General features: G+C 43.5%; 2 protein-coding genes across 3 annotated transcripts in view; one reads left to right on the forward strand and one right to left on the reverse strand.

Annotated features, from left to right (window-relative positions):
* Window positions 1-1762: 1762 nt before the first annotated feature.
* On the forward strand, window positions 1763-12842 carry LOC139413093 (hypoxia inducible factor 1 subunit alpha inhibitor). 2 transcript variants are annotated; one of them, XR_011634765.1, is made up of 9 exons: window positions 1763-2232; window positions 4790-5040; window positions 6085-6233; window positions 7672-7817; window positions 8048-8154; window positions 8412-8475; window positions 8753-8863; window positions 10186-12327; window positions 12393-12842. XR_011634765.1 is itself a non-coding variant. In XM_071160151.1 (8 exons), exons 1-8 carry the CDS (start codon window positions 2044-2046, stop codon window positions 10240-10242), a joined length of 1074 nt encoding a protein of 357 aa, XP_071016252.1. In that variant the 5' UTR covers window positions 1763-2043; the 3' UTR covers window positions 10243-12842. The 2 variants fall into 2 exon arrangements, 1 of the variants encoding a protein (XP_071016252.1); XM_071160151.1 differs by having other exon boundaries at window positions 10186-12842.
* A 96-nt stretch (window positions 12843-12938) lies between these two features.
* The window catches only part of LOC139413086 (1-phosphatidylinositol 4,5-bisphosphate phosphodiesterase epsilon-1-like), a 40114-nt gene continuing 30401 nt past the window's right edge, over window positions 12939-22651 (reverse strand). Inside the window, exons 16-33 of the mRNA XM_071160137.1 lie at window positions 22353-22460; window positions 22049-22165; window positions 21639-21797; window positions 21348-21477; window positions 21161-21202; window positions 20679-20797; window positions 20385-20508; window positions 20093-20254; window positions 19555-19854; window positions 19041-19204; window positions 18585-18846; window positions 16937-17055; window positions 16645-16773; window positions 16235-16480; window positions 15730-15888; window positions 15363-15587; window positions 14774-14969; window positions 12939-14048 (exon numbers count right to left, since the gene is read on the reverse strand). Coding sequence (XP_071016238.1) covers window positions 14775-14969; window positions 15363-15587; window positions 15730-15888; window positions 16235-16480; window positions 16645-16773; window positions 16937-17055; window positions 18585-18846; window positions 19041-19204; window positions 19555-19854; window positions 20093-20254; window positions 20385-20508; window positions 20679-20797; window positions 21161-21202; window positions 21348-21477; window positions 21639-21797; window positions 22049-22165; window positions 22353-22460 — 2760 coding nt within the window. The 3' untranslated portion in view covers window positions 12939-14048; window position 14774. The remainder of the gene's footprint in view (window positions 14049-14773; window positions 14970-15362; window positions 15588-15729; window positions 15889-16234; window positions 16481-16644; window positions 16774-16936; window positions 17056-18584; window positions 18847-19040; window positions 19205-19554; window positions 19855-20092; window positions 20255-20384; window positions 20509-20678; window positions 20798-21160; window positions 21203-21347; window positions 21478-21638; window positions 21798-22048; window positions 22166-22352; window positions 22461-22651) is intronic.

Genomic DNA, 22651 nt, shown 5'->3' on the forward strand with positions numbered 1-22651 from the left:
CATTCAGGCCAAAAAGTTCCATCTTGGTTTCATCAGACCAGATAATCTTGTTTATCATGGTCTGAGAGTCCTTTAGGTGCCTTTTGGTAAACTCCAAGCGGGCTGTCATGTGCCTTTTACTGAGGAGTGGCTTCTGTCTGGCCACTGATTGGTGGAGTGCTGCAGAAATGGTTGTCCTCCTGGAAGGTTCTCCCATCTCCCCAGAGGAACTCTAGAGCTCTGTCAGAGTGACCATCGGGTTCTTGGTCACCTCCCTGACTAAGGCCCTTCTCCCCTGATTGTTCAGTTTGGCCGGGTGGCGAGCTCTAGGAAGAGTCTTGGTGGTTCCAAACTTCTTCCATTTAAGAATGATGGAGGCCACTGTGTTCTTGGGGACCTTCAATGCTGCAGAAATGTTTTGGTACCCTTCCCCAGATCTGTGCCTCGACACAATCCTGTCTCGGAGCTCTGCAGACAATTCCTTCGACCTCATGGCTTGGTTTTTTTCTCTGACATGCACTGTCAAGTATGGGACCTTAAATAGTTATATAGACAGGTGTGTGCCTTTCCAAATCATGTCCAATAAATTGAATTTACCACAGGTGGACTCCAATTAAGTTCTATAAACATCTCAAGGTTGATCAATGGAAGCAGGATGCACCTGAGCTCAATTTAGAGTCTCATAGCAAAGGGTCTGAATACTTATGTAAATAATGTATTTCTGTTTTTCATTTTAAATACATTTGCAAAAAAATCTAAAAACATGTTTTTTATTTGTCATTATGTGCTATTGTGTAGATTGATGAGGATAATTTGTATTTTAATCAATTTTAGAATAAGACTGTAACGTAACAAAATGTGAAAAAAGTCAAGGGGTCTGAATACTTTCCGAATGCACTGTAAAGTTACCGTCAACAACTGACTACATATTTGATTACTCAATCTAATCAGGATGTGTGCTAGAAGTGTTTGCCTAAAACATAATACAATAGTTGTGCTGTGCTGAGTAAGCCAGACATCTTGGAAGTCACCTTTCAGTGGAAATTCTGTTCTAATCTATTTGAAATCTGATGCCAAATTTGCTTTCGACAGAACCATTTTGTAACCAAAACTTAGACCCGCATTTACTGAGACCTCAATCATCCCACATTTCATCAGGTTCTTTGTGTCGAAAGGACATTTTTCATTATATAGCATCACCCTGTTCACTTCCAAAGCACTGGGATGACATACAGTATAATTTGATTTCTCTTTAGAGAGGGAACTGATTGGTGTGCAGCATAAACTGAGGAGGCAGAGATGCTGACAAACCAAGGAAGTAATCCAAAAGTAATCCTTAAATTACAAGTAATCCAATGAATTATGTTAGTAATGACTTTTATTGTCACATAATCTGTAATTAGTAACTGATTACATTTTTTATGTAATCCATCCAACCCTGCACACACACACACATACAGAGAGATGAGCAAAGATACATAAAATGTATGTTATTTGCACCAAATTTCAACTCAGAATCCTATATTCTATGGGTGTCTCTCATTTCAAGATTTCAAGTGAGTGTAATTCGGAATTGTTTGTATACACTGTGATGTCAGAAACCTGAGCAAAATCTATTTTTCTGACAGTTTTCGTTCTAATCAAATAGCAGTACTCTGACGCCATCTGATGGATGTGTGTGAAGTTGCTCTATAGCAGTTAGTCATTCAGTACACTAGACGTCGCTGTATTCTCATTCTGGGTACTACACCTCGCTTGGTATTTCCCTTCCAAATACATTTTCGTCGTTTGTTTTTTTGCCTGTCACTGCCGTTCTTATTATACCTCAGTGGTCAATGGTTATTTACACATTTGGCTGGTGCTAGCAAACACTGAGCTTTGGAAGCTTGTCGGCTCGGTGTTTAATGTATTGCATTGGGAAAGAAACAGACCATTTATGCATGGCAATGTTGTGAGCAAACACGTAGCATAAGTCCTAAAGAAGAGGAGCCAGTTTCTCGAGTCAAGAGAACATCTTTTGACAGCGAGCGAGGGGCAATCTTGGCTTGGGTTCGGTACACGGGCATGGCAGCGGCAACAGTGGTCGAGAATGATCCGACGGCGAGCGAAGGCGGTGCCGCATCATTCTCGGAGCCGGAGGTCCACAGCCCTATCTGGAACGACTCTCAACTTCGAAAGTATCCTTTCCAGACCAGACCGATACCCAGACTCTCTCACACGGATCCTAGAGCTGAGATGCTCATAAACAACGAGGTAAAGTGACAGTTGACATGACAATTAATTTGCTGTCATGTTTTTGTTCAAGTTTGACAGATAGCTCAAATTAAGTAACCCAATTGTATTTGTCAAATGCGCATAATACAACGGGTGTATACTTTACCGTGAAATGCTTGCTTGCTAGCCCTTCCCAACGATGCAGTTAAAAAACAATACGAACTATTAAAAATAGTAACACGAGGAATAAAATATACACAAGAATGGAGCTATAATATACAGTACCATATCAATGTGCAGGTCAAGGGTAAGAGGGATATGGTGAGGTGAGAAACAAAAATAACTAGCTAACGATGGCTATATGGCTAGCTGCTACTTTGTCAAATAACGTTAATCAACAAGTATTTTGTCTTGCACACACCACCTGCTTGTATCCTGTATGTTGTTAGTAAGATAGCCAATGTTCTCTCAACTGAATCAGCTGCTGGCAAGCCAGCGAACACGATTTTGACAGTGGTTCTATTTTTTTCAATTTCACCTGTTTTATCCAGGCTTGTTCTGCATGAATCAAATCTCATGCAAGAGAGACCCTACTTGGTCTGGTTGATAGTGGACAAGTCCAGTGTTCTTCCAACCTGGTCCTGGGGTCCTTCGTAGGGTGTGCAGTTCCAATGTAGCATGGCAGGGCTTGATTATTAGGTGAAACATGTGTTTTTGACACTGGATTGGAACACAAGCTTGGCTGTAGCCTAGGTTACAACCCCTTGGTCCCCAAAACCAAGGCCAAAGAACACTGGATTTGACAAGTCTGCATGGCATGGCACTGCAGTGCAGATAATCCGTTTGCTGGTAACACACATCTGGCCTACCATAGACAATCTTATTTTCTTATAGGTAGCAGATTTTTTTCTTCTCCTGTCTGATACTATTCGTAAACCAGGTAATCTGGACCCCTTGTTAGCAATGGTCCTCTCAGTATACACGTGCCACCTCCTTTGCTTTATGTTCAATAAGAAAACATGTGACGGATAGACATTCCTCTTGAATGCTTCTCTCCAAAAGTCAGTCTGCATTTACTACATCTGATATGACGTTGACTGGTTGATCTCTAACTTGGCCTACATCAGAGGAATGCAACAGTTACACCCTGTTATAACACTGAAATGCACGTATCACTAAATAAATCAGTATTTCTCATATGACTGTCTTTCGCATCCATTGATGTGCCTTTCTTTGAAATATGATTATACAATGCCAGAGATTAGGCTACAGCCTGGAAGATCAATGCTGGCTGTTAATATGTGGCATGCTTGCATCAGTACTATGGATGCATATGGGATATCTAGGCTATTACAGTGTAACTCTGAGACTGTTGACGTAAGTGAACTGTAGTGAATATCAGTTCTATGTTCCATACATGTGTGCTGAGGGATCCATCTGCAAAGTAAAATTTTTCTGCATGCAAATCACAGGTTATATTCCTTGGTCTTTATTCAGCTATGTTTATACCAGCAGTTGACTGCGTGATTCAAATATTGGTTTTGTTGGGGGGGGGGGGGGGGGGGGGGGCACGGAAGGAGAGTTATATGACATGGGGGGGGGGGGGGGGGGGGGGCATAGAATGGTTATGGTTCCACAATTATGATCTGTGGTGAACTCCCAGTGAACTCAGGTGGGATAGGGAAAGAGATGAGGATGGAGGAGAGGAGGGATCGAGTTTTGACCAGACACATCAATGTTGACTAGGTGAATGAGCTGTATAATTCAGATTTACCGCGCGGTAAACAGTAGAGTACCCGCGCGGTAAACAGTAGAGTACCGAATAGAGTAGACCAACAATTTGCTGTTGACATGAAATTAGTTGAATAGCGTCTTATTGACCCAAGTTAAAAGTCAAACAACATAGTCTGTTGAAATGGAGCTTCCGTATCCTATTCATAATTCACTCAGTATATTATACCTCTTGCTTCCGCCCTGCTTGCGGTCTTTGCTGTACGAGCTTCGCTAATGAAATACAGTGCAGCGGCACAGCGCGCATGTGCTACACAGCCTACGTTCCAGTAGTCACGTAGCACTTGCCACTTGTGTCCAATGGGACCATCAATCGCTCTGCTTGCCAGCGAACCGCAGTGTTGTTGATACACATGGCTAATGCAGGCTCTTCCTATTCGCCAGAGACAGGTGTGCCTTTCTTTGCCACGTGCCTAAGGATAATATGTGTAATGTATTAAAAGCTATTACATATTGATGAATTCCCCATGCATTTAATTTGTTCTGACTATAGCCTAACTATTCAATGCGTCAAAGGAAAACTGATTAGATAGTATATTCATATTTTATGGTCTGGTATACCACGGCTGTCAGCCAATCAGCATTCAGGGCTCGAACCACCCAGTTAATGCATATAACGTTAGGCCTATCACTATTAGGAAAACACGTTAACAAATTATGTTTAAAAAAGTTGAATACTTTTTGTATAATTTAATGAAAATTGTTGCTTGCTTCAGTCCTATATTATAAGGAATAAAAAATATCAGAGTATATGCCGTCTTTTTCTAATCTAACAAATCTTCCTTTTTGGGGGGGGGGGTTCCAGCAACCGGTGGTTTTAACAGACACCAATCTAGTGTATCCGGCTCTCCAGTGGGACATCCCGTACCTGCAGGAGAACATTGGAAACGGGGACTTCTCTGTGTACATCGCGGAAAACCACAAATTCCTCTACTATGACGAGAAGAAAATGGCCAACTTTGAGAACTTTGTACCCAAGTCTCGACGGATAGACATGAAATTCTCAGATTTTGTGGAGAAAATGCATAAAACGCAGGAAGAGGGAGGAGATGAGAGGTAATGTTTTTGTGTAAATGGCTATATTAAACCATCACCCGAGGGAGGGTGATCTGCTGACCTGCTGCAGGAGAGTTAGGTCCTTAGGGACATTATATCAGTGCTTAATATGAGTGAAGGTAATATATAACTTCTCTTATTTGAGTCACAAAACATGTATAATATGGACAGAATCAGATTAAATGCTATCCAGTCTAGGTGTTTGCGTTGCAGGAGTGCCGGGCATTGCTCTTTAAACCAAAGTAAAATGTTGAGTGAGTCAAATTAAATCTAATGCAGGAACTGAAATAGCTAGCTGTCGAGAATGACTAAGCATTTATAAGGCATCTTGGGAACATTTTGTACCACTCTCACCTGACTTGAGTTGCTTGGCCTGGGAGAGCGAGAGACACACGCACACACATATCACTTACTACACTGAGCCCCTTCCTTAGAACTAATGCTTGCTGCTTGTGTCCATGTACTGTAGATTTGATCAGTTAAATTACGTTTTCTGTCACATAGTGGTGGTTTTGTGCAACGTTTGTTGCATGGCATTACTGTTTTCTAATTGAAATCATTCTTTGTGGTTTGGCAAGGAATGCTTTCTACTGAGCCGAGTTGAACATTTTATATTGGCAAGACAAGCTTTCATTTCCGGATGCATGTACACTTGCTGAGTACACTTGACTCCTGATAAGTGCAAACTCTGGAATTGCATTGCAACTGTCCCTATTCAATTGCATTTCTCTTCATTCCTCTGTATATCTGTGTTAACCACTGGGCTTAAAGCAGCATATTCACTACAGTTCCAACCCTTTTGCTTTTATCAGTAGTTGACTCTACAGGTACAGCATTACCCCTTCTTTGGACTGTGTTAATGACAGAGTGTCATGCAGGACAGTCTTATCCTTTGTGTCTATATCCACATTCTGCTCCAACTAGCTCCAGGATCACTGTACTGCAGCTCCCTCTGTGGCTGTGCTCCTTCCAAAATATGTGCAAAGCAGAATATCAATTTCTGTCTCATCAGATGGTCTAATTCTATTCTGTTCATCCTCCCAGGGTGTACCTGCAGCAGACACTGAATGACACAGTGGGCAGGAAGATTGTGGTGGACTTCCTGGGTTTCAACTGGAACTGGATCACCAAGCAGCAGAGCAAGAGAAACTGGGGCCAGCTCACCTCCAACCTGCTGCTCATAGGCATGGAGGGTAAGAGACCTAGCCCTGGCCTATAGGCATGGAGGGTAAGAGACCTAGCCCTGGCCTATAGGCATGGAGGGTGTGAGACCTAGCCCTGGCCTATAGGCATGGAGGGTAAGAGACCTAGCCCTGGCCTATAGGCATGGAGGGTAAGAGACCTAGCCCTGGCCTATAGGCATGGAGGGTGAGAGACCTAGCCCTGGCATGGAGGGTGAGAGACCTAGCCCTGGCATGGAGGGTGAGAGACCTAGCCCTGGCCTATAGGCATGGAGGGTGAGAGACCTAGCCCTGGCCTATAGGCATGGAGGGTGAGAGACCTAGCCCTGGCCTATAGGCATGGAGGGTGAGAGACCTAGCCCTGGCCTATAGGCATGGAGGGTGAGAGACCTAGCCCTGGCCTATAGGCATGGAGGGTGAGAGACCACCCTATAGAGACCACCCTATAGACCTAGCCCTGGCCTATAGGCATGGAGGGTGAGAGACCTAGCCCTGGCCTATAGGCATGGAGGGTGAGAGACCTAGCCCTGGCCTATAGGCATGGAGGGTGAGAGACCTAGCCCTGGCCTATAGGCATGGAGGGTGAGAGACCTAGCCCTGGCCTATAGGCATGGAGGGTGAGAGACCTAGCCCTGGCCTATAGGCATGGAGGGTGAGAGACCTAGCCCTGGCCTATAGGCATGGAGGGTGAGAGACCTAGCCCTGGCCTATAGGCATGGAGGGTGAGAGACCTAGCCTTGGCCTATAGGCATGGAGGGTGAGAGACCTAGCCCTGGCTTATAGGCATGGAGGGTGAGAGACCTAGCCCTGGCCTATAGGCATGGAGGGTGAGAGACCTAGCCCTGGCTTATAGGCATGGAGGGTGAGAGACCTAGCCCTGGCCTATAGGCATGGAGGGTGAGAGACCTAGCCCTGGCTTATAGGCATGGAGGGTGAGAGACCTAGCCCTGGCCTATAGGCATGGAGGGTAAGGAACTAAGGGGTTTATAGGAATGAAGGTTAAGCAGGGTTTTCCCCAGGATGTTTTAACAAGGTTGGTTCTGCTGGGGATGGGAGGCCTGGAAGGGGTCGGTGCCCCCCTTCTAGGTCCATAAATTACAACAAATAGTTGCTTTTTTAAAGGTACAAAATCAGCGCCGCTTTTAAATTCTTTGGGGAGAACCCTGGTAAGGAAGGGACCCTGTGGCTTTTAGGCATGGGGACCATGGCTAGCAGGTGATTTCCCTAGTCCTATTAGACAAGGAAATGATATACAGTATATCTACAATGTGGGTGCCATATATCGCTGATGGAAATAGTGAACTACCCTGTCTCAATGTGCAATCAAAGGCCTTGTGGAAAGGGCATTAAGAAAGAAATCTACTCACCTTAATTTCAGCTGAAATTAGGTTAAGGGCATTGCTCCTCCAGAGACAGACAGGTAATCCTGTGATCTGCTCAATGTTTGTAGGCAACGTGACGCCAGCCCATTACGACGAGCAGCAGAACTTCTTTGCACAAATCAAAGGTTACAAGAGGTGCATCCTGTTCCCTCCCGACCAGTTTGAGTGTCTCTATCCCTTCCCTGTTCACCACCCCTGTGACAGACAGAGCCAGGTAAAACCTACTTTCTGATGTCATTTATTTGACCATTTTAAAACAAATCAACCAGACGTGGATGCAATGCAATCATAGAGGCTAACACATCAAGGAAAACCTATTTCCATTGTGGTTCCTTTAGAAACCGGTGTTTGATTTGATATGCAGTGGATTTTCTGTTTCTCAACTGTTTCTGTTTGTTTTTTAATTAATCTTACTAACAGCAAGTTTGCTTTTGCCATTTGTAGGTTGACTTTGAGAACCCTGACTATGAGAGGTTTCCCAACTTCAAGAATGTGTCGGGCTATGAGACTGTGGTGGGCCCGGGAGATGTTCTCTACATCCCCATGTACTGGTAGGAGCTGCTTTACACTGTTCTACCTAGTATTATGTGTGTGGTGGGATCCCATGTACAGAACAGTGTGTATTGGTAAGAGTCGTTCTGTACCGAGTCTGAAAATAGACTGATTTTGATGCTGTTTTCTGACTGAGGATTCTGTCGCTGAAATGTCAACACTGGCATTGTGGAACCAGACTGGTCAGTTTGACCTGTTGGTGACATTTTACATGATCTGATAAGTCTGCTCTGTTTTCGTTTCATGGCTAATTCAGGTGGCACCACATTGAGTCCCTGTTGAGTGGTGGAGTGACCATCACTGTCAACTTCTGGTACAAGGTACTGTATGTGCTCACTGATATATGCCAAAATATATCACCATATCAGTATCATCTTTACTACATTCATGTCAACTAATGTTGTGGCACCCTAAAGATGGTCAAAATATTGGTGAAATGAATTGAATATCTTTGCATTGAAAGATACATTTCTCACTGTGCTCTCTTTATCATTTTTAATTAGCTTGGATCACCTTGATACATCCCTTACTCATAGAAGTAGTATTAGAGGACATGTTATATTTCTGTCCTCACTAAATTATCTGTTATTCCCCCAGGGTGCGCCCACGCCCAAGAGGATCGAGTACCCACTGAGAGCTCATCAGAAGGTGGCCATCATGAGAAACATAGAGAAGATGCTGGGGGAGGCACTGGGAGACCCACACGAGGTACTGAAACTGGACAGATGAGGAATATTCTGATGGGATTTATTTATGGCAGATCTAGTCTGGTATGTTAAAGCAATTGTACACGAGAGGCCGTGGGTTGGGACTTTTTTAGCACTGCTGTGCTGCGGTCGTAGGTACGAGGCGAAGCCCACCCATCACACCCATCACTTGTTTCACCACCCATCACTTGTTTTGACCAACCCATTGTAGAAAGCCTGGTATTTTTGTATGCACTGGCTACTTTAGGCATATCTGTCATGACAGACAAAATGTCATATCTGTCATGACAGACATAATGTCATATCTGTCATGACAGACATAATGTCATATCTGGGCATGACAGCCATAGTGTGATATCTGGGCATGACAGCCATAGTGTCATATCTGGGCATGACAGCCATAGTGTCATATCTGGGCATGACAGCCATAGTGTCATATCTGGGCATGACAGCCATAGTGTCATATCTGGGCATGACAGCCATAGTGTCATATCTGGGCATGACAGCCATAGTGTCATATCTGGGCATGACAGCCATAGTGTCATATCTGGGCATGACAGCCATAGTGTCATATCTGGGCATGACAGCCATAGTGTCATATCTGGGCATGACAGCCATAGTGTCATATCTGGGCATGACAGCCATAGTGTCATATCTGGGCATGACAGCCATAGTACAATATCTGGGCATGACAGCCATAGTGTCATATCTGGGCATGACAGCCATAGTGTCATATCTGGGCATGACAGCCATAGTGTCATATCTGGGCATGACAGACACAGTCAGAGTTGGCTAAACTCAAGAACAAACATATATCTGTACCAGGCTGCCAAAGATCCCATAGACTCACTAGTTCCAGAACTAGAACATGACTAAATCACATAATTTCTAGAACATCAAATGACATTTCACAGCTCCCACAGAGTCCCAATGAGATTCCATTGAGAGGAAGATTCTGGCTGGTTCCATAACTAGAACATGACATCAGATGATTGACATTTCATTTGGCGGCTCCGTATTTAGTTGGTCCTGTAGGAATAGTGCAGAAAGCTTGCCATGCCCGGAATCCTTACGGCTCCGGAACGCTGACCCTGATAGCAACCCAATTACTGTGAATATTTATGGTCTACCTGATTTAGCACAGAGTGAATGGAAGAAGGGGGATGTGTGGTACAGCACAAAGACTAGAGGACAGGACACTCAGTGAAACAAAGCTATAGCTATAGTATCTCACCTAGTAGTAGGCCCTAATAGGGTTTTCAACAATGGACTTTTTTTAGTGCGATTGTATTTTAATGCATCAATGTGCTTTCTGTTCTGTAGGTTGGCCCTTTATTGAACATGATGATTAAAGGCCGATATGACCAGGGATTCAGCTAGAGCTACTGCCTCACAGTAGCTCACAGAACTGTCTGTGTGTGTATTTGTGTGAGTGAGTGTGCCCAGGCCTGATTGTGTGTTTGTAGGTGAGCATGTGTGTGCAGACACGTGTTTGTGCATTCGGACTGTTAAGCTAGCAGTGACTTGGCCAATCAGCCATTTTGACTGTTTTGATTGTCTGGGAGCCATAATCATCACAACTTCAGCTACCAGTGGGAAGACAATAGTGGACATCGGACCAGTCATGGAGACCCACATGCAGTGTGCTCTCAGAGAGGGATGAACTGTGTAAACTACACAATGTAGAGTTGTGGTATTTTAGAGGGAGTGGAGTGATAGGCAACCGCTGTAGATGTCAAAGAATAAACACCCAAACACCCTCAAAGTGGAAGTTGCCCATAATTAACCATTGATGCAGGGTCAGATATTGGACATTTTATCATCACACCCAATAGGATTGGGAAAATCTGATCCTAGATCTGTAGTTGGGGGAAATTTCTACCTTGAACAGGTGTGTGTGTTGGGTGGTTGTTAGTCATAACCAACAAGATACTCCCTTCGTCTATTTAACCGTTCCCCTGTCATTACAGTTTGTAACCATAGCAACACACCTGCAGCTTGAATATTAAATAGGGAATAGCTGTGTAGTAACTAAAGTAGGCCTACTTATTTTGTGACAAACTTCTCAATGAATTTGCGACACATGCACCCCGAAAGAGATGAGTCATATTCTTGTTCTGTTGACTAGGTCAGTAAGCTGATTTTTGTTTCTGTATAATTGCTGAACGTTTCTGTGTTATAGCCGACATACTTTTTCTTTGATGGTGTGTTTTTGTGTACATTCAGGCATAACTGATTTTCTGTTGGTGTAAATCTGTTATGATACATGGTACAATTAAGTTAATGAGGATGGGCTTAAGAGTATTTCAACTAATTTCAATTGCAGCTGGACAGTAAAATAAGAATATATTACACCCAACATGCTTCCAGTGGAATGATTGAAGACATCTCACCAGTTTTCCTACTCAAATGCATCCTAAAACAAGTTTCCCAAACTCAGTCCTGGGGCCCCCCTGGGTACAGGTTTTGGTTTTTGCCCTAGCTCTACACAGCTGATTCAAATAATCAAAGCTTGATGAAGAGTTGGTTATTTGAATCAGCTGTGTTGTGCTAGGACAAAAAACGAAACGTTCACCCAGGACCGAGTTTGGGAAAACAGTCATGTTTTGCTCCGGTAACAGTCACACAATACGCTAACCCTATATTCATTTAAATTCAATATCATTTCAAATATATTGTAGTTATTGCAACAGTATTTCTTAGTACTTGTATCAAGAATGTACCTAGTGGATGGTTTTCATGCGTGTGTGCCTCTCTAATCTTACACTTCCCCTACTGTTGCTGTTTTTTCTCAATTCTTTTCGGAAGGATGTCAAAGTGTGTGTAGAGTTCAGTTGAATTCCGGTTGTTATTGTGCCATTGTCAAGTGTTTCTAGTGAAGACTTCACTTCAACAGGTGCAGTTTAGAGCACAGGACTTATTTAAAGCACATATTGGCCGTCCTAGTGCTGTGTGCCAAACCAGGTGTGTCCTTACAGGGTTGTGGCTATTTCAATTTGGTCAATTCAGGAAGACAACAACTGTAATTTCAATTTTCCTCTGATTTTCTGTGAGGAAAATGTGGAGTTGGAATTTTAGTTTACTTTCTTAATGTAAACGATGTTCAGAAAGTTGTATGTACGGAAGCCCTGGTGTGACATTGGTTTGACTTCATTTTAAGCTGCATCTTATTAATTTGTTATTAAAATTAATAGCCAAGTTAAACCAGACTGACCACGGCTGTGTGAATGGTGAACACAGCATTCCGTCTGATTGAACTACTAGGCTAATATACTAATGCTGCATGTTCAATTCCTACACCTTCAGTGACTGACAAAATATTTCTAGGGGAGTTTCTATGTTCTAGCCATGTGTATTATAATTATTAGCATTTTTCCAACAGCATGTATTGTACTCCTCTGGCTTTCCAAAAACAAATATGGAATCCATCAACCGGAATGTTCATATCTTATTGTTTATATTTAGGCTAATATTCTAAGAATGTTAAAGTCCATCAAGTGAAATGTTCATATCGTATTGTTTATATTTAGGCTAATATTCTAAGAATGTTAATGTCAAGGGAGTGTATGCTTGATTGTTGATAGTATATCAATATTGTTGATGAATAGACTAGTTCTTCAATGAATTATTATTTGATAGTTAAGTCTGAGGTTAAATTGCTCTCTTCTGTGTATTTGTTTCTCCTACCTGTGTGCCTAGCTTGGTTATGACATGGCTCAAGAAACAGCCAGAACAATGATATTTTTATTTAATTTTTGCATTATGTAGCTTTAAATGCAAAACCTGAACATGGTTAAATAAACTCTTTGCTGTGTTTTTTAAATTTTACAAATACAAAACAGTTTTCTGGGTTCCTGCACTTGTATGATTTGAGTTTGTCTGCTCTATGTAATTTGCACTGATTTCAAAATGACTGCTGAACAAGGAGTTCTATTGTTGTGCTAGTGGCTTTGTAATAAAATCTTAAACTTTTTGATCAAGTTCTTGTATCAGTCATCACAGCGGTTTGGTGTCAAATTCAAGTCTGTCATTGTAGAGATTCATTGTGAGGAAATAGACCAAAGGACACAGCTATAGCACTGGGAATGTTTAATATACTAATATGACAGTAATATCGCAGTATTGTACACCAGCAGTAATGTAAAATAGAGAAAAATATTAAAACATGTTTGGAGTTAATGTAGAAATTAGTTTTGAGGGATGATGGGTGAAATTGTCTGTCTGATTATTTGAGTCTGACCATGGGAGATTCTCAATTGGGAATAGTCCTTCCTCTCCTCCGTGACCTGGAATCCAGTAAGGGTTTGGCATATGTAGGAGCGTTTAATTTGTTAATAGGTCAACGAAGGAGTTTGGCTCCTCTCCTCGACGGCCACCTCCGGCAAAGGATGCTCGGGTGTATCCTACCGCAGAAGTGTTTTGAAATCAGCCACACCTCCTTTATAACAACTATTTTCTCAGAGGGGAAAAGCATGTACACATTTAAACATTATACTCTACTTATTTAACCTTTTATCTATAAAATGTCTAGCATAACTAGAATTTGTAAACCACTTTAAACATGTATTTTGGGATTCCACCTCTAAACATAATTTGCCTGATGACAAGCACATTTATTTTCTGTTTTCATCTCCTCGACTCAAAGGAGGCGAGGAGAGGACGCGAGGAAATATAATTGAGATTCTTCAGATTTCCTCCAGCCACTTCAAACTTGCCAGATTGATGTCTTATGTATCCATCGGAAAGCACAATATCACCATCTGCTGGTCTGTCCTACAGTCAGTGTGTTCGTCTTTCATCTCCGACTGGATTCGAACCTGGGTCTTCTGCGTGCCACAAGGACAGAAAAAAGGAGAATGGAATGGACTCTAGCTACATGTGTATTTATCTTACTGTTTTTAACAGACAATGTGATTCCACCTCTGTAAATGTAATTTGCCTGATGACAAGTGCATTTATTTTGAAAAGGAGGCAAGGAAATCCAATTGAGATTCTCCCCATTTTCGTTAGGCATTTGCTTGGGGAACTAATGCAAGGCTTCAATAAATGCACATGCCGATAAGGTGCAATTTCCAGCTCTAGGTAGACGTAGATTAGGCTTATTGCCTGGTCCAAATCACATCAGACACCTAGGAGTTGCACGGCTCCAATTCCACATCTTCCCAGTGTCAGCCCATCTTGGATATCTTTAAATAGAGTGTGTGAAGGGAGAAAAACACAAAAACATTATATTACAAGCATACAATAATACTATCAATTGGACAATCGATAGCAAAGAACATAAAATATTACTTTTTACACTTCAGTCTGGTTCCCAGATTCCAAATTGGTTCTCTGCCCCAAATGATGATGGTAGCGAGGTTGTTTAGCTGTAAGTTATGCAGTAGACTTGGATTTGGTTGTACCATGGAGTTGGTTAGAGAAACTCAAGGGAGGGTTGGACCATAGAGTTAGATAGAGGACGCAACACTGCATCTGTCCCATTATGGCATCTATGAGACCATAGCCAGCGCCATCTCCATTTTGAAGTAGTCAATTTTCTTCTTCTACTACTTTATGAGTTGGTAAACAAACTGAAAGGGGTGCATACTGCCACCTGAAGAGTGTTGTCTGGATAGGTATAAAGCCAAGGTTGGCAATATGCTGCCACCTGCAGTTATGGAATGTTTGTATAAAACATTGGCTGGTCCATCCTGATGACCTGGATGGAATTGTGTGATCCTTCCTTAACCCATAGGAAGTTCCACCCAGTTGACTACTTAAGAATTGTGAAAGTCCTCAATGGCGCTGCCGATGCTAAGACAGGCTTTTGGGCACTTATTTATCTCTATGAGTTGGACATAGAGATCCTATAATTCACTATGAATACACTGTGTGTGTAGTAGAACAGGTATGAAGGAGAACCACTAACGTCACTCTCTGGTCTCACTCAGATGCAGACAGCACACAGCCCTCTCATCATTGCTGTGCACCACCTCAGAGCAGGCGTGAGCCCCGATCCATATGGCCCGGCTCCGGCCTGTCAGTCGTTTCAACTCACTCGCCAACGATATTCCTTTCCGCCGATCCTCGCAAACAGGTCTGACACAGTCTTCATGCTGAGCTGTCTGAGAACATTGAAGCTGTCAATTATGGCCAGCTACTCCAGAGAAATAACCCTAATTTTGGTCATTACAAAATAGAGGGATTTGTTAAGATTTTGAGACATTTGCAAACTGTTCTTTTGATTGGGTTGGTCTTGCCATCTTAAACACAGCAAACATTTTTACCTAAACATATTTACAGTTACTGACAAATTCAATAAATGTGGCCCATGCAGGAAATCTCATACATTTGGCTATCAACAACACTTGACGTATCTCTCTCACACACACACACACACACACACACACACACACACACACACACACACACACACACACACACACACACACACACACACACACACACACACACACACACACACACACACACACACTGTCCTCATCCTATATCCTCACCTCTTTTCCCTGAGCCTGCTCCCTGAGCCTGAGGATGAACTTCCCCTGTCCCCTCCACCTCCCCTGGGCCTGGAATACACATTCCTGGTCCAGGAGGATCCTCTGGGTGGGTCTGGCAGGGAACCTGCGCCCCAGGGGCTCCTTGACTACCTCCTCTATCAGAATGTAGTCACTGGCGTTGCCCGCTGACAGCAGGAGGCTGGACTGTCTGGCTTTCCTCAGTGTCTGCAAGTGAAATGGAGATCAGTTACACGGTTAAAGGCACGATCTGTAATTATAACAGCCTGCCCCTGCAACTTTGTTTGTTTGGTAAGTAATGGGGTTAGGGAAATGTAATCACTCCCGTGACTGACTCCCATATGCTTACCTGTCGGATGAGGTCATTGCATGTGATGTGTCTGGGAGCTCTGAGGGTCACTGGTGATTGGTCAGGAGACACTCCATGTACTTCCACCAGAAAGGAATCGTCCTCCAGTCCACAGCTGACCTCCATCTCCTCTATAACTGGCTTCTCATCATTCACAAGCTGAAACAAAGGTGAATATTAAAGGTATGGTTAAGGTTGAGTCTTTTTTAGAGACATCAACAACAGTTCATTCATATCTGCGAAGAATGGCATAATCGGCGCATCCCACACATACATTGACAGGAACAGGGTCAGTTGCAGTGCAACACCGCCAGAGCAGTTTTTGGGGTTGAACAAGCTGAACAGGTTGAGTAGATCAAAGAAAGAAATGTCCAATATAATTTGAATTCTAGGCTCTGAAGCAACAAAATTGAAAAATGTGCAATGACTTTACCAATTGGAAGTCGTACATTTGGTCATAAGAGAACGGAAAAGTGATTTTGAGAAGGTTGAAATACAACCAGACCTTTTCTCTCGTTTTGAGGCATACTCTGCCCAGGTAGCCTTCATCAGGGTTCCAGCTCTCAACAACCCTGAGTATCTCTTCCTCAGGCCTGATCGTCCTCTGCAGGAGAGGCCTCCGAACCTCCCCCCTCTCACCCCGAACCTCACCCTGAGCCTCCCCCCTCTGACGGGGCAATGCCACCCTCTCTTCCATCAGGAAGTAAGAAGGGAGGGAGACTAGAGTAGAGGAGGAGAGGGATGGAAGGATCTGGAAGGCAGATATAGAGAGAGAGAACGATAGAGATTAAGCATTGTACTGCTGCAATTGCACTGTTGAAATGAATCTCGAAGATCCAAATGATCTTAAACCCCCACCAAATGTGTAGAATGCTGAGGTACAGTACATGGTGAATTGAAAGATGACATGCTTACATTGTGTAGGAGCTCTCTGGCAGTGGTCCTCTCCCTCACACCCACCACCGTAAAAGGCTCAGGCCCAGGGACTCCATGGACGGTGACTCTGTACTGCACAGCAGCCCTACGCTTCTCTGTGCTGAAGAGCTGGGAGACACAGACACACAGACAGCGTGAGTTCAGTGGTTAATGCACGGCTGAATCAAAATCCTGCACACTCTGTAGCTCTCAAGCACAGGAGTAGGAGAAAACCCCACACTACACACTCACCCACTATACACTCACTACACACTATAGACTACAGACTCACCCATGATGCAGGCCGTGAACCTGCTGTTCCGCTGTCTTCAGATGTACGGCTGTAGATGAACAGACTGGAGACTGGCAGGACCTCGTTGTGCTGATTCCTCAGCTGCACGTGTCTGTATCCTGCCACACACACCCCCCCACAGTTTTGAAATGATTGCCACTGTTAGTATTGGGAAAATAATGCTCTCATTTGACAGCATTGCAACTTTTTCTGCCTTTCTTATAGTTTTCTTTTACCCATGCTCTCTTTTAAACTGAACTTCATGTGGGCATAGAATTTGACCCATTTTGTGTGAATTCAATTAGCTAATCAAATTGAAAAAAGTTGTGTTTATCTCCAACAAGTCAGTTCGTCAAATTTCTGCACTGCTAGAGCTGCCCCGGTCAACTGTAAGTGCTGTTATTGTGAAGTGGAAACGTCTAGGAGCAACAACGGCTCAGCCACAAAGTAGTAGGTCACACAAGCTCACAGAACGGGACCGCCGAGTGCTGAAGCATGTAGCTTTAAAAATCTAATGTATTATTGTATGAAATATGGATTAAAATGATATGCAGCCATAGTTCTACAACCACTGAATGCCTTCAAATGCAGCATGCCTACCCCCAGAAGAAAAATAAAAAATATAATGAATTATTTTCAGTTTTGAAACAGGGTTACAGTATTTTGAAAATGTCGGAGACATTTATTGCACATCAAACCCAAAGTGTCTGACGATACTCATGACTGAAGCCTACCTTCACAGTACGACATTATTCTGGACAAAAAGACCCAGGTGTAATAAACCTTGAATGGGCATGTGAAGACAAATAGGTACAGGTCATTTGCATGTATCCTATTTGTTTGCACATGGCCATTCCCTTGGTATACAGTATGCCCATTCAGTGTGCATTTTATTCATTTAGCAGACACAGCTTACAGTAGTGTGTGCATACATTTTCATTTGTACTGGTCCCCCGTGGGAATCAAACCCACAACCCTGGCATTGTAGGAGCCATGCTCTACCAACTGAGCCACATGTGACCATTTGGTGCTCATTCAGAGGCATAGCAGAAGTGTTAAAGTGATAGTCCTTAATTAAAACTAAAACAAAGCATTCACCCCACCTCTGTTTTGGTGAAAAGCTGAGGGAGGGGCCTGGAGAAAATATAACCACTCTCAAATTCATAGACAAGCAAATGGATGCAAGGACAGACCATCCACGAAATCAACATGACAGTTTTAACCATGTTGAGGCTATACAGTCTTTGCATTTACATTGTTTACAAACATTGGAGTTAAAACAAGCATATATTTTTGGTTCTAATGGGAAACGACAGTTGAACTAAGCTCATGAGGAATTTATAAGTTATATTCTTATTCTTATTATTATATTCTTCAAGAATCAATGGGTATATATTATTTATTTACAAGTCCAAAAATGTATGTAGGAACTAAGGATTCTAGCTTTAATGTTAGGAAAGAATGTAGCCCCACTCACAGCAGGTGTTCATGTTTGAAATGTCTCATGTGACAATGAGTCTCTTTTCATCTGAAATGACTATAGCTGTACCAGGTTTGGGTCTTCTAATAAAAACACACTCTTTGTGTGTGTGCCAGTGTGTGGAAGATAAGTCACAGATTAAATGATGTAGCGTGCGTGTGTGCCTACCTGTCCTGAGTGCTCTGAGTGATATGATTCTCTGAGCGGTGGTCTGGGAGCTGTTGTGTTCCACCACAGTAAACCGTAGGAAGGCCAGGTCAGCCATGAGCAGTGGGAGGTGGAAGCTCTGGTTCCATATGGGGTTCAGGGGGTTACGGTGAACGGGTTTGGTGCGGAAGTGACACCCGTCAGCCTGCATCCCCAGGATGTCTACCTCGATGCATGGACTGCCTGCTGTAGTCCCTGGGCATAGATTCTGACCAGAGATAATCTGGAAGGAATGGAAAGAGAGAAGGGGGGGGATAAGCGAGAGACACAGATAGAGAAAGACGTCAAGAAAAAATGTGTTGCACCAGATGAACTGATCGAAAAAGGAAACCGGTTGACACTGCTGCTTTTGAGGATCACTAGCTACTTGTTGTACACATGTATACATTCAATCCATTACCTCTGCTATGTACTCACAGTGAGAGACAACAGGACGGGGCTCATCCCCCTTGGGTCTCTGTCCAGGGGGCAGAAGTGTCCGTAGAGTGGGCAGCTGGGGTCCCACAGGACCGGGGGCTTCAGGACGTACCCACAACCCCTGTTAGGCTCAAACATGGTGGCGTTCAGTTGCAAGGGAAGGTCTGTCAGAGAGAGAGAGAGAAAGAGAAAGAAATATGTAAACTATTGGAGAGACTGAAAAATAGGTTTGTGCGCCAACAACTAGACTTTCAGACAGACAATGTAATTTTCAAGAAGCATGTTGTGCTCCAATTTCAAATGACTTCTCTGAATCAACTTCTGAAATATTGAATTCGCCAAACCCCTTGTCCCTTCGTACTTTTGACTGAATGCAGACAGGGCCAACTCGTTCTGGCAATAGGCCAAATATCAATTCCTCATATGAGGCTAGCCAAATTAATTTCCCACTTTCTTTCATTTGGCATAATGAAGCAAACTTTACTTAGTTGACGACTCCTAGCGTCTAGCTCACCATCGGTCTGGTAGTTGAGAGCGACCAGCTGTATTCCATGCAGCCAGAAGAGTAGGGGACTAGGGTTGGTGGAGTCGATACGTGTGGCTGCTGGGTAGGTCCGCAGGAGCTGGGCGCTGGTGTGTTGGATCAGCTTCTGGGCGTAGCGGCGACACAGGCGTTTTGCGGCGTTCTCATTGACTGAGGAGACATGGTAGCACTTTGGGGTGTGGATGAGGGAGCTGAGGGAGGCATTACAGGTGTACAGAGGGGAGGTGGGTGGTTCTTCCCAGTTGGAACGGGGGCCCTCTGATGCTGCTCCTTAAAATTTAGGGGGAAAGGGTTATGAGAGGAGTGTGTGTGTGTGTGTGTGTGTGTGTGTGTGTGTGTGTGTGTGTGTGTGTGTGTGTGACACACTGAACGCAAAGGGTTTAACTCATCAACTTTCAAATATATCCAAAAGATGTCCAGCCTGTCTAGGAAGAAGTAGCAGACCCTTAACCATTGAGTTAGAACTACGTTTTGATAGCTAAGCATGGGGCAGAGAAGGATAGTCTACCTCTCCCTGGGGTGCGCATCACTGTCGATGGGTCCCCTGGAACACCTTTCTCTGGATCTTTCCCAAAGATGTACCTCCTTCCCTTTCCTTTAGGAGAAATAACTTCCTGTCTCTCTTTTCTCTCCCTGGAAGTGGATAGACCTGGGACATACAGACGTATACCTTCACAAGGATCTCACAAGTCAGGAATATTACGTTAACCTACTCTTGTGAATGCGAGACTGGAACACAAGGCTATTTACAAGGCATTGTATAGTTTGTTTATAGAAGATGATGTAGTGTAAGGAAAGACCTGGGAATTTGACAGCTTGGCAGTAGATCACCAGATCTGAGAGCTCCTGGGCTATCTGGCGTCCTTCCTTCTTGCTTCGAGGCAGCTTGAACTCTTCCTCCAGCTCCTTGCCAAATACATGTGTCTGGGTGAGAGAGTGTGTAAAAATACAAAAGAGACAAAACTCTTGTCTCATGATGTTATTAATCAAATATAACGGGAGAAACTGGTTAATTAAGAAAAATTCCAACAAGATAAATACTTTTGTATTTCTACGTCTGTTGGATCCTGAATGGAGGACAAACTCACTTCTGCTTTGTTGTGAGTAGCTCTCTCGCATTTCTTCATCTTCTTGGGGACTTCGTCACTGTGTTTGGTCTGTAACTTCTCCCCTGGAAGAGACTTTCCCTCAGGCCTATCCTCCAGGATATTATCTGTATCAATGTAGACATTCCCAGCCAAAGACATTATTATTGCAGTATAAACAAAAACACACATTCATGCAGTGTAATCTAATTTGAGGTTTTCAGTGGTCTAAGTAACATTAAAACATGTAGCCAAAAACTATTGGCTTTCAAGCGGTCTCTTGTAGTTTTTGACCCACTTGGTAATCCAATTGAGTATCGGTGGGTACTAATTTAGTAGATAAGAAGCTTTGGAAAAGTCACAACACACAGTCACACAGCCAGTGTACTAGAGCACTGCACAAACAGAGCACAAATCTATTCAGCAATAGGACAACAAGCATGCTGTGGAATTGGCAAATCTTAAGTGATTCATTTGATTATTTTTATTACCTTCTGGGAGAGAAGAAGCAGTAGATAAAGCCAGGGCGTCAGCTACAGAGGAAGAGAGAGTAGGGGGTCACAGGATAAGTAGAATAATTGGGATAATCAACATTATTGCTGTTTGAGGTTGTTACCACAGAAACGTCTCAACTATAAACTGTCATACACTGGGCTGCTCTTGGTGTTGTGACCATACCATCAGATAGGGATTCATACTCATAGTCGTATTCATCCTCATCCTCTTCTTCCTCCTGATCGTCAATGGTTGGGTAGGGAGGAGGCATCACACTACTGGCCTGAGAATGCATCTGGGCCAACTGGTGAGCCTGTATCAGGAAGAGTCATTTAGGACAATCTTAGTTCCATCTAATTATGTATCCGTGTGCCATCATTTTAGGTACATATAGCACATTATATAGATACCGGACTGGATCAACAACTGTTAAAAAAAACTTTTGGTCAGTGTGTTCCTTATCAGTGGCCTTGCCTTCTGTTTGAGGATGTCCACTGGCGTCTGGTGAGCTTTTAGCTTCTTGTTCTTGAAGAGGATTTTCCCCCTCAGTTGCCATGGTGAAGGCAGCTGTGGGTCGCCCAGGAAATCACTTTCGAACAGGAACTTTGTCACCAGCTTATCCCCAAACACCGTCTGTTGAAGGACAACACAAACACACCATCAGAGTTCTAATCTGTTCTGAAGGGAAGAAGGAGCCATTGTGATTGACCTGTTAATCGCAATGTAAGGTATATGTTCCCGGGTGGTGGTTCAATAACTCTATGACTACCCTGAACCCTTAACCTCACCTCTACTTCTTTTCGTTAAACACCAACGAGCATCAGAAAGAGCCCATTTCACATCTCAACATTGAACTAGACAGGATAGTAAGTAGGCCTACCAACCTTGAATATGTCGGCCATCTTGCGTTGCTGCGGCAGGGAGCAGTGATTCTCTATGGACAGCATCACAGGTAGGTCAGAGGTCACGAAGGCAGAGCGGTTCACTGCCTCCACCACATCCTGCAGGAACGAAAGATTAATAACTAAATTCAATAAATGAAATTAAACTTAATTCAACCCAACTAAACTTAATTAAACTCCGCTCATCTCAACCCAACTCAATTCAACCCAAACAAACTCAACTCATCTCAGCTTAGGTAAACTAAATTCAACTCACTTCATTTCAACACACTTCAACTCAACTCACCTTGAAGGGTATGCGGGTAGTGAGGGTGTGTCCATGGTAGATGATTGGCATGCCATCATCTCCATCCCAACAGTCCAGTTCAACACTCCTACATCCCTGGAGGAGCACCTGAGACAACAACAAACCAAACAATAACGTAGCGACCTGGACACAACACCTGGACACCTGCACAAAACACCTGGACACAACACCTGGACACCTGGACACAACACCTGGACACAACACCTGGACACAACACCTGGACACCTGCACAAAACACCTGGACACAACACCTGGACACAACACCTGGACACAACACC

This window comes from Oncorhynchus clarkii, chromosome 1 (assembly GCF_045791955.1).
Source record: "Oncorhynchus clarkii lewisi isolate Uvic-CL-2024 chromosome 1, UVic_Ocla_1.0, whole genome shotgun sequence".
In the NCBI taxonomy this organism is placed as follows: domain Eukaryota; kingdom Metazoa; phylum Chordata; class Actinopteri; order Salmoniformes; family Salmonidae; genus Oncorhynchus; species Oncorhynchus clarkii.

Coding starts and splice junctions, on each gene's coding strand:
- LOC139413093 (XM_071160151.1), top strand. CDS start 2,044: ATGGCAGCGGCAACAGTGGTCGAGAATGATCCGACGGCGAGCGAAGGC. Junction 2,233..4,789: donor AGATGCTCATAAACAACGAG/GTAAAGTGACAG, acceptor GGGGGGTTCCAG/CAACCGGTGGTTTTAACAGA. Junction 8,864..10,185: donor CACTGGGAGACCCACACGAG/GTACTGAAACTG, acceptor TCTGTTCTGTAG/GTTGGCCCTTTATTGAACAT.